The sequence below is a fragment of the Callithrix jacchus genome, chromosome 4 (assembly GCF_049354715.1).
Source record: "Callithrix jacchus isolate 240 chromosome 4, calJac240_pri, whole genome shotgun sequence".
NCBI lineage: Eukaryota > Metazoa > Chordata > Mammalia > Primates > Cebidae > Callithrix > Callithrix jacchus.
This window is the reverse complement of record NC_133505.1, coordinates 23179464-23194405: the sequence shown is the minus strand read 5'-3', so window position 1 is coordinate 23194405 and position 14942 is coordinate 23179464. Positions and strand designations below refer to the sequence as shown.

At 51.7% G+C, this 14942-nt stretch overlaps 1 protein-coding gene and 1 long non-coding RNA gene across 3 annotated transcripts in view; one reads left to right on the top strand and one right to left on the bottom strand.

Moving 5' to 3' along the window:
- Positions 1-3699: 3699 nt before the first annotated feature.
- On the top strand, positions 3700-13461 carry LOC103792300 (uncharacterized). Its single transcript, XR_618956.5, has 4 exons — positions 3700-3986; positions 6113-6228; positions 7781-8048; positions 10506-13461. It is a non-coding gene; the product is annotated as an uncharacterized LOC103792300 (long non-coding RNA).
- SSR1 (signal sequence receptor subunit 1) overlaps positions 12235-14942 on the bottom strand; it is a 47326-nt gene continuing 44618 nt past the window's right edge. For both annotated transcript variants that reach the window (XM_035295005.3, XM_008994006.5), the window contains one exon: positions 12235-13068. In XM_035295005.3, the coding sequence (XP_035150896.2) occupies positions 13044-13068 (25 nt within the window). In that variant the 3' untranslated portion in view covers positions 12235-13043. The remainder of the gene's footprint in view (positions 13069-14942) is intronic.

Sequence of the window (14942 nt, the reverse complement as noted above, 5' to 3'; positions counted from 1 at the left end):
CATGGCCATCCTGTGATTTGCTGTGCTCCCATCCCCAAACCCACAGCCCACTTGGGGCAGGTCATGGGTGTGCAGTGCTGTTGGAGGAGTCACAGGTGCACAGGAAATCTCTGTCATCCAAGCAGCATTTTTAAAAAGCGCTGCAGGCTGGGGCAGTGGCTCTTGCTTATAATCCCAGCACTTTGGGAGACTGAGACAGGAGAATCACTTGAAACCAGAAGTTCAAGACTAGCCTGGGCAAAATAGTGAGACCCCCATCTCTACAAAAGACTTTTAAAAACTAGATGGGCATGGTGGCACACGCCTGTAGTCCTAGCTACTTGGGAGGCTGAGGCAGGGGGATCACTTGAGCTTGGGGTTGCAGTGAGCTATGATTGCGCCTCTGTACTCCAGCCTGGAGGACACAGCAAGCTGCTGTACATAAAAGCACTTGGCTGCGGTTGTGAGGGCTGCTTTGAGAGCCTGTGGAAAGTTAGGTGCATGGTCACTGTCAGAACTTCAGAATGGAGACCTCGTGTTGGGTGCACAGGGCCAGCAGGCTGTACCCAACGGGGCACCACAGTGCAGGCCACTCTGTCATTGGCTAAAGCCAGCATTTTTGTTTCCTGTACAATAATGCCTAAGAGGTCCACCTTGCCACTTCCTCTTCCACCAACCCAGTTGTGATTGAGTCAGCACCAAGTGGAGGGAGAACAAAATCTGTTGGTGTGACCAGATTTTGGTGAGATGGGAGGGCTGGAGATGGTGCAGGTCAAAACTCACATTTGAGTAAAACAGCAATTGGCAGAGCTCCAACTCCTGTAACTGGGGAGGGAGTAGCTCTCAAAAACCAATACTGGGCTGGGCACAGGCTCACACCTGTAATCCCAGCACTTTGGGAGACCGAGACAGGAGGATCACTTGCAGTCACAAATTTGAGGCCAGCTGACCAACTTGGTGAAACCCTGTCTCTACTAAAACTACATAAAAAAATGTGAAGCCGGGCGCAGTGGCTCACACCTGAAATCCCAGCACTTTGGGAGGCTGAGATGGGTGGATCACCTGAGGTCAGGAGTTCGAGATCAGCCTGACCAATATGGTGAAACCCCATCTTAAAAAAAAAAGTGAAAATTTGAGTGTGGGCTGGGTGTGGTGGCTCACACCTGTTACCCCAGCACTTTGGGAGGCCGAGGCAGGCAGATCACAAGGCCAGGAGTTCAAGACCAGCCTGGCCAACATGGTGAAACTATCTCTACTAAAAATAAAATTAGCTGGGTATGGTGTGCATTCCTGTAATCCCAGCTAATGGGGAGGTTGAGGCAGGAGAATTGCTTGAACTCAGACCCAGAAGGTGGAGGTTGCAGAGCCAAGATCACGCCACTGCACTCCAGCCTGGGGTACAGAGCGAGACTCTGTCTAAAAACAAAAAACAAAACAATAAAAAGTTGGGTGTGGTAGTGTGTGCCTGTAATCCCAGCTACTCGGGAGGCTGAGGTATGAGAATCACTTGAACCTGGGAGGCAGAGGTTTCAGTGAGCCAAGATCACGCCACTGCACTCCAGCCTGGGCAACAGAGTGAGACTCTGTCTCAAAAAAAAAAAAAAAAAAAAGCACTGAAAGAAGTTAGTTTTGTGGGTAATGCTAAAATGCATTGAATGCACTGTACCATAGCTGCTACGTGCCAGCTCACTATAGGACCAGAGCTGTGGCTGTGATCCTTAAATTTTTTCAGGCCCCTCTGTTAAAATACAGATAATGTAACACATATTTATATGTGGGAGCTTGGGGGATCTGCTTGCCTGCGTGGGCAGTGGCAGGTGGAAATGGGTAAGTGGATCTCAAACCTTAGGTCCTCCAGCCTAAAGACATAGCCAACCAGCCAGTTGTGGTGGCTCACGCCTGTAATCCCAGCACTTTGGGAGGCCGAGGTGGGTGGATCACGAGGTCAAGAGATCGAGACCATCCTGGTCAACATGGTGAAACCCTGTCTTTACTAAAAATACAAAAAATTAGCTGGGCATGGTGGTGCATGCCTGTAATCCCAGCTACTCAGGAGGCTGAGACGGTAGAATTGCTTGAACCCAGGAGGCGGAGGTTGCGGTGAGCCGAGATCGCGCCATTGCACTCCAGCCTGGGTAACAAGAGTGAAACACTCTCAAAAAAAAAAAAAGACATAGCCAACCATCTGCCCCTGTGTTAGAGATGCAGGGTAGAAAAGTGGCCACAAGCTATGTTGCTGGGACAAACTGGCTGGCATGAAAATCCCAGCTCTGCTTCTTGGGGCATGTGAATGGACTTTTGCATCAATTTCCCCATCCCTAAGAAGGAGATAGCATTAGTACCTGCTTCATGGGCATTGTGTGAATTCCATGAGTTAATTACATAAGGTGCATGTCAGGGCTCTCATTATTGTTTGAGTCTTCTCATAGGAATGCTTCACTGGTTGCCTGATGAGGTAGTCAGTAGAATTTCCACCACAAAAATTCATGGCACAGTGTGGGGAACAGCCAGAGGAGGGCCTTGTGGGAGACCACCAAGATGCAGGCACTGTCCTCAAACCCCAGGGAGTCTTGCCACCTTCTCCTACCTGGACTCCTCTGGTTATCTGTAATTCCACTACCTTCCCGCTCAGCCTGTGGCCTCTGCATGGCCCCAGGACTCTGCCTTGGCCTTGGTGCTTATCCAATATCCCCACTCTGCACTGGAGCCTCATCCACTGGAGGAGGGCACGGGGCAAGGGATAGGGGAGCTGGCACCACAGACCTAGCACCTAGGATGAGGCCTAACCCCTTTCTACCTTGCTGTTCAGAGTGTGATCTGAAGACCCAAAGCATCAGCATCCCTGGGAGCTTATTAGAAATTACAACCTCAGGTTGACCTGGTGCAGTGGTGCACACTTGTAGTCCCAGCACTTTGGGAGGTTGAGGCAAGAGAATCTCTTGAGACCAAGAGTTCAAGGCTGCGGTGAGCTATGATTGCACTCCAGCCTGATTGACAGAACAAGATCACATCTTTACAAAGATAATTAAAAATAAATTAATTAATTGAGAACCTATGGCCCACCCAAACCTGCTGAGTCAGAATCCACATTTGAACAAGAACCACAGTGGATGTGTGCGCATATTAAGGTTTGAGAAGCTCCAGTCTGGACCCCAAAGCTTGGTTCAGAATAAGGTGGACCCAGCAGCCGGCTGCAGAGGTGGCTGTGGATTCTCCCTGCTGAAGACAGACTCCATCTCAGAAGGAGGGGGCAGAGCCCAGATAAGGCTTTAGAGTGTGCTGATCCTGGCCCTCCAGAGAGGCTCCTTCCACGGTCCCTACTCCAGCCCTAGCACAGACCCAGCCGCTGCCTAAACCTGAGTGCCCCAAAAGTCTTGTCTGGGGTTTCTGCTTGTTTGCTATCCTCGAAGATTCCAAAGGCTACTTTGAAAGGGCCAAGGAGCTATCGGCCACTGGCCAACAGCACCAGCTGCCTGCTTGCCTGTTCTGGCGCCAAGCCTTGGGCCTGGAGTGCTCGGGCCTCTCCCCTTCATAACCACGTCCCTGAGGAGGCCAGGATCGAGGTAGGATGACTGAGCTTATTTTAAGCTTGTTATTGAAGGTTGCTCTTTAACAACAAGAGTCCTCTCCAATTCTAGGCTGCCGGAGTCAGTGTCCTAAATAAGAAACAAGCGGTCACTTCTTTCCCATTTTACTTTTAGGGGAAGGAAGCCACAGCCCAGTGGGAAATGACATCCCTGGCCCTTGCTGTTTGCCACCTCAAGCCTCGCCTGGCTGTCAGGGCCGGAATTAATGTCCCCGTGGTGGCGTCTGCTTCCCAGACTGTGGGGCGAGCAAGGGGCTCAGCTGTTCCCCAGCCCTGCCTTCCTCCACGGATCTGATAGGACTCTTTTATGGGAATTTACATAAAAGGAACGCCTTGCTCAGTGTGGAAAATTTAGGAGCTGTGGGAAAATACAAAGAAAGCTAAGGAAGTCATCTCGCTTCTCAAACACCGTTTTAACTTGGTGAGTGTTGCTGCTTTCGTTGGGCCTCACTTTTCCCTTCCTCATTCTCAGATGCATTTGTACAGGATTTTGCACACTGCAGTGTTTTCCTGTGGTTTTTGTTTCTTGTCCTCACCCAAGTTCAGTGAGCTGTGAAGAAAAAAATCCTTATTCCTTCAGAGCAGGGACGAGCATTGAAATAATTTGCCCAGGTCAGCTGGCTTTGAGTGCTTTTGTAGGGATGAAATTCTCCACCAGAAAAATCATAAAACAGAAGCCCCGAGCATGGGTGGTGTGTGTCCTCCACTGAAAGGGAAGTTACTGAAAACTAGGAATGCGTGGCCCCTAGGAAACAAGGAACTGATTCGATTTGGCACACATATTCCCAGGGTCACTGAGTAAATTCCCAACTGTTCCAGTTCTCTTTTGCTGCATAACAAAGAACACCAAAACTTTGGGTCAGGATTCAGTGGGTTGGGCAGGGCTCTGCAGGGATGGCCCATCTGTGCTCCATGAGACATTAGCTGGGGCAGAGCCTCCAAGACCATTTTTTCTCATTCATATCAGGTGCCTCTGTGTGGACAACCCACCCACTCATCTACCCACTAAAAGAGAATTCTCTGTGTTGATTGTTAAAGTTTGCGTTTCAGGCTGGGTGCCGTGGCTTACACTTGTGATCCCAGCACTTTGGGAGGCCAAGTTAGATGGATCACCTGAGGTCAGGAGTTCAAGACCAGGCTGATCAATATGGCAAAACCCTGACTCTACAAAAATTAAAAAGTTAAGTGGACATGGTGGCAGGCATCAGCAATCACAGCTACTTGGGAGGCTAAGGCAGGAGAATTGCTTAAACTTGGGAGGCAGAGGTTACTGTGAGCTGAGATGGCATCACTGCACGCCAGCCTGGGTGACAAGAGCGAGACTCCATCTCAAAAAAAAAAAATGCATTTCAGATCTACTGATTCAGGATCTTAGGAGGGTGGGACCCAGCCATATACATTTTTAGCAAATTCCTAGAGAATCTGCAAAAGCCCAGAAAAGCTTGCAAACCAGGGCTATTAAAGACTGTTCCAGATTTCTGCCCCTCAGTTGTACCTCTAGTTGCCCCTCAAGCTAACACTAAGACAAATTGTTTGCAACGGAGCCTTTGTTTGGTCTGGGGTAACTCCCTGGTATCTAAGATATGTACCAAAATCTTCCTTCAAGCCTCCTGTCTGGTCTTCTTTCCCGCTTTTGCAGCCACTCCCCTACCTATATCAGCACAGGTGCTCTCACCCAACTTTGGGAACTACCTAGCCCCAGAAGGGAACTTCTAAGAACCTGTGGCTGGGCTTGACTTGACATTAGCACCAAATCTAGGAGCAGGTGCCTCCACCTGGCTCACTTCCCTGGAGCTTTGGGTCCTTGGTTTCCTGATACACACTCCTGATCGCGGTCCCAAGTAGCTGGGACCAAGGTGCACACCACCACACCCGGCTAAATTTTTTTGTATTTTTTGTGGGATGGGGTTTCACCATGTTGCCCCAGGCTGGTCTCAAACTCCTGGACTCAAGCAATCCTCCCACCTCCACCTTCCAAGTGTTGGAATTAGAGCATGAGCCACTGTGCCCTGCCAATGGGCTCTCCAAGCCCACGTTACCATAGGCATAGGGATACTTGTACACAGGTGCCCACAGATGCCTGAGGTCTCACATACACCTGACCCTCTCTACCTCCACACCCAGGTCTCCACCAGGGACCAAGGGGGCTGCAATCACTAGGCAAGGGCAGGGGGTTGCGTGGCCAAGAACGCAAGAAGGGTCTGGGGCTCTCCCTGCTGCGGCGGAATTCCCAGGCCAGCCCAATCAGACACGTTGGCCTGGGGCAGTGGGTGGGGGATTTGAATGTTTCCAGAGAAGGGAAGATCGCGTTTTCAAGCCTCCGCAGCTCCACAGGGGTCAATCCTCCTACTGGGGAAGGGGAAGGGGGCGTGGGCGCCACATGGCAGCGCCGAGGCTTGAGTGCTGGAACAGCCCCCAGCGAGGAAAGCCCCAAGGGCAGCTCTGGTCACCGAAGACAGGCCTTGGGTTTGTTGTGCGGGCCCCACTCCCAGCCCTACCTCAGAAAAGGGAGGAGGTTACTGGACCAGCTGGACCTGGTTTCCGCAGGGACAGAGCGAGCAGCAGTCTTTGCCTTCGTTCTGTGGAGCCTCTCAAGCAGCAGGGAACCACACATTCTCCTGCCCCTGGAAAAAGTTGACCTACTTCACAGTGAAGCCTGAGAGGTGAGGAGAGGGCGGTGGGGGGATTTGGATGGGACCTGCAGACGCCTGTCTTCTTCCCAGCACCCACCTAGGGATGAGGACGCTAGGACAGCTGAAGCTGGCACACATCTGATCAGTGTTCCTCAAGCACCTCTTTATCCATGAGCCTCCCTGCCCCACACCTCCAATGGCCTCTAAGGCTTGGGGAATGACATCCAAACTCTGCTTCCCAAATAGGCCCCAGCCCACCCCGAGTCCCAGTTGACCACGGCCTCGGATGACCTGCCCACCGACGGTCACGCTTTGCAGCCTCACCCTGTGGTGACCATGCCCACAGGTCTCGGCCCTGGTGATCACATCCACAGAGCGTCTATTCAGTCTACGTCTTTTTTTTTTTTTAAATGGAGTTTTTTTTCTGTTGTCCAGTGTGGGGTGCAATGGCACGCACGATCTCGGCTCACTACAACCTCTGCTTCTTGGGTTCAAGTGATTCTCCTGCCTCCGCCTCCTGATTAGCTGGTATCACAGGCACCTGCAATCATGCCTGGCTAATTCTTTTGTGTTTGTAGTAGAGACAGGGTTTTACCATGTTGGCCAGGCCTTGAACTCTTGACCTCAGGTGATCCACAGGCCTTGGCCTCCCAAAGTGCTAGGTGTGAGCCACCAGGACCAGCTCAGTCTATGTCTTTTTACAGACTGTAACAGAGCTCTGACTCTCAGACCCTGCAGAGATTCAGTGTGTTCTGAGCAGTGAGTGGGAACACCAGGCTTTGGCCTCACACTCAAAGGTCCGTGCAGGGACTGATGTTTTTGCCCAGACCAAGCTGATCTGAAGGCTTCCAGTTAACGACTTCCCACTGGGCGTAGTTTTAGGTTTGCCCTTCCCAGGTGCTTCTCATGGAGGTGGCAGTGTTCAGATCCCTGGTGATGATGATTGGCTTCCCAGAAGGCCAATTTAGTCAGCATCTCTGGAGTGGGGCTACATGCCACACAGAGTTTTTAAGGCTCCCAAGAACTTTTTCTTTTTTTTTAAACGGAGTTTCGCTCATTGCCCAGACTGGAGTGCAATGGCGCAATCTTGGCTCACTGCAACCTCCACCTCTCAGGCTCAAGCGATTCTCTAGCCTCAGCCTCCCAAGTAGCTGAGATGTTTATCTCCCACGTCCAACCACGTGTTTATCTGAAGATGAACTGGATCATGAGGTAAGGAAGGGCGGCTTAAACTCAGATGGTATCCCTTAAATAGCATGCAAAGCCCTTATCCACAGATACCAGGTCTATAGGAAATACTGACTGTCATAGGATGAACTGTGACTTTCCAAAATCCATATGGTGAAGCCCCTGTGACCTCAGAATGTGACCGTATCTGAGATAGGACCCTTAAAAAGGTAATTCCATATCAACAAGGCCATTAGGGTGGGTCCTAATTCCATCTGTCACTGTCCTTATAAGAGAAGCTTGGCACACAGACATGGAGGGAAGCCCATGTGAGGACTTGGGTGGGAAAAGACGGTTCAAGCCCAGGAGAGGCTCGGGGACACCAACCCTGTCGGCATTCCTCTTGGGCTGCGAGGAGGTCCGTCTCTACTGTGGAAGCTACGGACTGCGAGGAGGTCCGTCTCTACTGTGGAAGCTCCGGGCTGCGAGGAGGTCCGTCTCTACTGTGGAAGCTCCGGGCTGCGAGGAGGTCCGTCTCTACTGTGGAAGCTCCGGGCTGCGACGAGGTCCGTCTCTACTGTGGAAGCTCCCCCCAGACGGAGGGCTTTGTTGCGGCATCCAGCCCTGACTAGGGCACTGCCCTGGTGGCCTTTCTGCATGTCCCTAATATGGCTGATAGACAGGTGGGTGACAACGGGGCTTCTTCACTATGGAGTCTCATGAGATGCTGCGGGCACAGCACACAGGACACTCCATCAGCATTAGGGACTGGCACAACCAGCACAACGACAACGCTTCTCTTTTTTCTTTTTTTGAGACAGTCTCACTCTGTTGCCCAGGCTGGAGTGCAATGGTTTGATCTCGGCTCACTGCAACCTCCACCTCCTGGGTTCAAGAAATTCTCCCGCCTCAGCCTCCCGAGTAGCTGGGACTGCAGGTGCCCGCCACCACACCTGGCTCATTTTTGTATTTTTAGTAGAGATGGAGGTTTCACCATATTGGCCAGGCTGGTCTCAAACTCCTGACCTCAGTTGATCCTCCTGCCTCAGCTTCCCAAAGTGCTGGGATTACAGGCGTGAGCCACTGCACCTGGCCAAAAACCCTTCTCTTAATGCTCACAGGAGAACATATGACCCAAGGTTCAAGGTCCAGGGCCTGTGCTGGGCAAGTTACAAATCAAATCCACAAATCTTCTTGGGGCTCCTACAATACCACACTGGGTGTGGAAAGTGCTGGCTGGTCCTGACTTTTTTTTTTCTTTTTTTTTTTAGACCATCTTGCTCTGTTGCCCAGGCTGAAGTGCAGTGGCACAATCTCAGCTCTCTGCAACCTCCACCTCCCGGGTTCAAGTGATTCTTGTGCCTCAAGCCTCCCGAGTAGCTGGGATTACAGGTGCCCACCATCATGCCCAGCTAATTTTTATATTTTTAGTAGAGATGGGTGTTTTCACCATGGTGGCCAGGCTGGTCTCGAACTCCTGACCTCAAGTGATCTGCCTGGCTCGGCCTCCCAAAGTGTTGGGATAACAGGCTTGAGCCACTGCACTCAGCATGGGCCTCACATTTCACTAAAATGTCTTTATAGAATTAAAGAAACAAGAAAAGTTATGGGGTTTTTGTTTTGGGAAACTCAGGAAATTCTTCTGTCCTAGAACTAGACAGTGTGTCTTGAGCTCTCTTTGATTGGGAATATTTATTCATTTAAAGGGGGTTGCTCAACTTTGGGTACCTATCTGTAAAATGGATGCTACCAGTTTGTCCAATTTAAATGCAAAAGGCCTATGAAAGAGAGTGCGAGGGCAGAGAGAACAAGGTGGCACAGTCCCTCTCTCCCACTGCACCAAGCTGTGTGGCCTTGCTCAGAGGATTGATATTGTTTTGGCAGTGGTGAGGGGCTGGACAGAGGAGCTCTTGAGGCTCTTTCCAATTCCTCTGTTCCTCTGATCAAATCATAGGGTTGCTGGATGTGTGGGTGATTTGGCTGCAGCATCTGTCACCCCAATGATGGCCAGGGTTGGTTCGGCGGATCTGGCTGGCTAGGCAGGTGTTCCTTTCCTCCCTCACTGCTCCATGTGTGTCCGTCTCAAAGCTGCACCCTCAGTTGAAGAGGATGACCATTCCTGGTAGAGGAGGACAGGTCTTTGGTCAAGGGTATATGAGTAGCAGAGGTCCTCTGCAAGAACCTCCAAACAAGCTCTGAAATGATAGGGTTCCAAGTTCCCATGCCCTGGACTCCTTTGGGAACTGTGCCCCTTATCAATTTAGTGCCACGCAGCTCCAAGTTCATCCTTCATTACCTGCTTTGAGAAAATGGATCTGGCCCCTTTAGACATGTTTCCTTTGTGTGCTGACATAGTGTTAGGTTTGTCAAAGGGAACAGTGGTAGATGGCCAGAAGGTTTTCCTTCCTGCCCTCTGTGCCCACTTGGCTGACTCCTGCCATGCTCATGGACCCTCCAGCACCAGGCTTCTGCAGTGCATGGTGGTCAGCAGCAGCCAGCAGCTTCAAGCCATTTGTGGCTGACTTCCTCCAGCAAGGCACTTCCTTTACAGGAACAGCTTAACCCTGGCCCCCGAGAGCAGATATCCAGCAAGTCCCACTGCAGCAGCAACGGGCTTCTCAGCCCTTTGGCGAGTCTGGGCAGTGCTCTCTCAAATGAGGGCTCAGGGTTGGGTGAAGGAGCGGTTGAATGGGAGGCTATTCCTCATAGTTGCTCTTCCTAGATTATTGGTGTTTACTTCTTTTTTTTCTTTTCTTTTTTTTTTTTTTGAGACGGAGTCTGGCTCTGTCACCCAGGCTGGAGTGCAATGGTGCAATCTCGACTCTTTGCTGCCTCCGCCTCCCAGGTTCAAGTAATTCCCCTCTTCTGCCTCCCAAGTAGCTGGGATTACAGGCACCTACCACTGCACCCTGCTAATTTTTCTATTTTTAGTAGAGACAGGGTTTCACCATTTTAGCCAGGCTGGTCTCGAACTCCTGATCCACCCGCCTCAGCCTCCCCAAGTGCTGGGATTATAGGTGTGAGCCCAGCATGGAGTTTACTTCTTACTAGCCAACTCCTCGCTACTCTAAACGTGTTACAGTTATGTCAAACTTCCCCCATTCAAATTAACATGTAGTTTCCTCTCTTGATTGTTGCAGAATTTGTACCACGAGTAGCCCCAGCCATAGACCTGCAGAGATGGGATTTGGAAGCTGGTTTGGTTGTGTCTTTGGGCTTGAGCACGGTGCTGAGCTCCTTGCTGGTGGGACACTGTCATTTCCAGAGGCCCTCCAATCCTGTGTAGACTGCTGATAAATGATCACCCCTTGATCCAGGACGTGACCAAGCCCCAAGGGTGATGGCAGCACAGCCTTCCAAGGGACATCTGGGGCTTCCACCTGTGACCTTGGAAACACCAGACGCATTTCTGGGTGCTGGAATCAAGGCACGGCATGGATGCCTAGAAATGCTCCTGAGTGGCCTCAGAGCCACAGGTCGCTTAGGAGATGGCATCTCTCTGAGCAAGAGACCCCCGGCGGGGACCAGGCTCACCCATCTTCAGATCGGAGCACTGGGCATCTGTCACATGTCCAGATACTGTACCACTGTTGCGGAAGGCTTAATCCTAGGATGGGCACATACATGGAAGAGAAAGTGCTTACATGGTGTTAGGTTAGTCAAAGGGAGCGCATCTGGTGAAATCAAATGTTTCGACTGTCCTGTCACCTCAGTCTCAGGAGAGCCAGTGAGAGCTTCCCTCAGTCTGGCTGATTCCATCTCGCTCCAATCCATTTCTTTCTCAGAGGCCCCTGTACCAGCATCACCCATCAGGGAACTGATGAGCAAAGCAATTCTGGGCCCTATTCCAGGCCGAGTGACTCAAAATTTTTGGGGTGGAGCCCAGCAGTCTTGTGTGGACAAGTCCTCCACAGCAGCTGTGCTGTGTGGTGAAGTGCAAAAAGTACTTACCTGCCAGGGGTGAATCCTGGCAGGCCACTGGCCTTCAAATCACTGAATGCCCCCCGCCCCTGCCCCCACCCGACTGGCTGACTGAGGCTCAGCACCCGCCCCCAACACAGTGTGAATCTTTGAATTCACTTGTAGAGCTTGTTTTCAAATGCAGGTTCCTGGGCCGGCTCCTGAGATTCTGCTGGAGTAGGTATGTGGCGTGTTCTGGGTGGTTCTGATGTGTGTGGCTCACAGGCTGCGTGATGCCTCTCTCCACCTGTGACTGTGTGTGCCTCTATCAGGTGGCAGGTGAGCTCTGCGTCTCCGCCTCCTCCTGTCCTCTCCTCAGATGCAGTTCGCCTCTGTTCCTGCTGCTTCCCTGGTCCTGTGTCTTGTGTCCTTTTCTTTTTTTTCTTGAGACAGAGTCTTGCTCTGTCACCCAGGCTGGAGTGCAGTGGCGCGATCTTGGCTTGCTGCAACCTCCACTTCCAGGTTCAAGCAATTCTCCTGCCTCAGCCTCCTGAGTAGCTGAGACTACAGGTGTGCACCACCATGCCTGGCTAATTTTCGTATTTTTAGTACAGATGGTGTTTCACCATGTTGGCCACGCTGGTCTCAATCTCATGACCTCGTGATCCGCCTGCCTCAGCCTCCCAAAATGCTGGGATTATAGGCGTGAGACAACGTGCCTGGCCCCCCGCGTCCTTTTTACCTTCACTTCTTTCCAGAATCCCCACTCCCATTCTCAAAGGCTCAGCTCAGAGATCCCCACTCCTGAAACCTTTCACCCTCCTCCTCACTGCCACCTGCAACCCCCAATGTGTTCTTACTGCAAGTCCATAATATCAGTTATGGGCCCAGCTAGTGAAGACAGGCAGGTGCTGTCTTACTCAGTTGTGACTGCCCAGGGCCTGGCACTCAGCAAGAGATGCATACTTATTTGTAGGCTTTTCAATTCAATTTATTTTACTCTAATTCAATTCAGGGCAATTCAACTCCATTCATGTCAGCACAAGGACAGAGGGCCCCGGAGCCCACAATGGGCACCAGCACATGGACAGTGGCCTCAGGCAGCCCGGCTGGAAGGAGCCCGTTGGTCTTGCAGGCGTGACGCACGTTTGCAGGCATAATTTGTGTGTATGTGCGGCACTGCTCGGCCTGGGCACCGAGCTCTCCCTGTGCCTCAGGTCCCTCCAGATGCCCCCCTACCTGCCACCCCTCCTGAGGATGCTCATCTTTGAAAATGTCCTGAGACGGAAGTGGAAGCTCTAAGGTATGTGCTGAACAATCACATGGCAGGGGCTGGCAGGCTTCACACAGAGTCCCCTATTTCCTGGCCTCAGTCACCATCAGTGCAGCTGACCCAAGGGGCCTACTGCATGGGTCGCATGATTCAGCCAGTCCTCACTGGCGGGACCTGTATCCCCATCCTACTGGCTGTCAGAGTATGACTGGTTTCCTGGGAAATCCCCACCCAGAAACAACACATGACAGCTGTTACTCATCAGCCACAAAGGCCTAGTGACACAGCCATGCCCAGCGGTGACTTCCCAGAGCCATCTGGTGAGGACCCAGTTGAGTGGGCTGCTGCTGTCCTAAGTTTCCCAGATTGCAAAACGGTACAGAAAAGATGGCTGGGTCTCCAGGAACGGCTGTTCCGGGGGAGGTCCTGGAGCAGCAACGGTGGAAACGCTGGCCTTGCACCTGGAGACCACGAGGCGCCCGAGTACAGGAGTGGTCAGATGCTGTCAGTGCGTCTCCCTCCTCCTGCGCCTGAAAGAGCAAACGGAGACAGTGACCTCCTGAGAGGCTTCTGGACACCTCGCCAGGCACTTCCCTACTGGTGCCTGAAGCATGTGGCTGGAGAGAGGCAGCAGGGCGGGGGGCCCAAGACTCTCTGCTGCTCTGTCCCGGCCAAATAGCCCCCATGATCAAGGACCCAGAGACTCTCCCCTCACACCCATGAAGAAACATGGAACAATCTAGAATGGGTTAGAAGTTTCTAAAATGGTCCATTCTGTGATTCCCCAGAGGAAGGATAAATACCATGCTTTTTTCTTGGGATTTGATCAGACTTTCATGCTTTCAGTGAGAATCTGGCATAAAAAGAAGCCCCAACATTTAGCCATGCTTCACGAGTAAAGCAGTGAAAACCACAAACAAAAACCCATCTGGAGAGATTGGGAGGTTTCTGCTTTGTGACTGAATCAGCTCCCAAATCTCGCTCATTCTTTCATTCACTCAACACACCTTTATTTATTTATTATTTTTTTAAAGACAGGGTTTCACCATGTTGGTAAGGCTGGTCCCGACCTCAGGTGATCCGCCCACCCTGGCCTCCAAAGTGCTTGGATTACAGGTGTGAGCCACCACGCTGGGCCTCAACACACCTTTATTAAGCACCTACTATGTGCCAGGCCCATCGGAGCTGGGACACCATCGTGAGCGAGATGTGGTTCCATAAGCCTGGCAGTGGAGTGGGGGAAGACACACGCCACGATGGCTCGGTCAGTGCAGCTGAAGCTCTGTGCCCAGAACTCAGGTGAGGGACCAGACACCTCCCCTGACTGTGGGTGCCTGGAGGGCTCTATGCAAGCTTTCTTAGGAGAGGGGTCATGAACAGGAGGTTGCAAAAAATAAGAGCCCCCGTTCCCAAGTCATCAGTATCCACATCAAAAATAGGCCAAGCCAGCAGCAACCATGTGGCCCTCGAGATGCTGAGCTGGGAAGGCCAGAGCGTTGCTCAGGGCTATTGTGCCAGAAAGGCAGAACCTGAATCTAATCTGGAGGAAGCATCACACAAACTCTACCGGGGGTACTCTCTGCAGAACAGCTGGCCTGGACTCTTCACAAATGCCAGGGGTGCTGACAGAGAGGCTGCTCCAGAACAAAGGAGGCCAAGACATGACAACTAAACGTATTGCAGGATCCCACACCAGGAAAAAAATAGCTGTCCAGAGCATTAGAGACACCTAGTGAAATGTGAACACGGCCTGTGGTTTAGAAAACATGACGTAAATGTTAAATGTCCTGATTTTGGTAACTGCAGTTTGGTTATGTAAGAGAAAGTTTGTTCTTAGGCGGTTAAATACTGGTGGATCTGGAGGAAAGGGGACTGGTATGTCTGCAACTTACTCCCCAAGAGCCCAGAAAACAAATACGCATGGTGGGTGTGTGCCTTTGTCTGTGGTGCAATAAGCAATGTCTGAGTGAAGGTGAAGGGTATAGGGCATTTCTTTGTACTGTTTTGTAACTTCTGTGTAAGTTTGAAGGGGGCAGGGTGTCTGGTAGAGAGGGCAGTCTGTGCAGGCAGGAGCTGGCACCAGTGTGGTGTGCACAGGGAATGAGCTGCTGGGCTGGAGTACAAACTCACCAGTGACACAGAGGGGCCAAGGAGCAGGCAGAGGCAAATGGTGGAGGCCTTTGTCCTGATGGCTGTGGGGAACCTTTAGGTTTTCAGCAGGACAGAGCGACAGGGTCAGAATGCCATTTGATAATGACCACACAAGCAGCTTGGGTGGTGGGCTGGAAGGGGACCAGACTGGCAGCTGGGAGAATGGGGCTGGGCTCTCACAGCACTGCAGGCAAAGGTTGGCACACACCCACGCGGGGCAGCACACGGGAACCAACAGCTTGCTACATTCCCG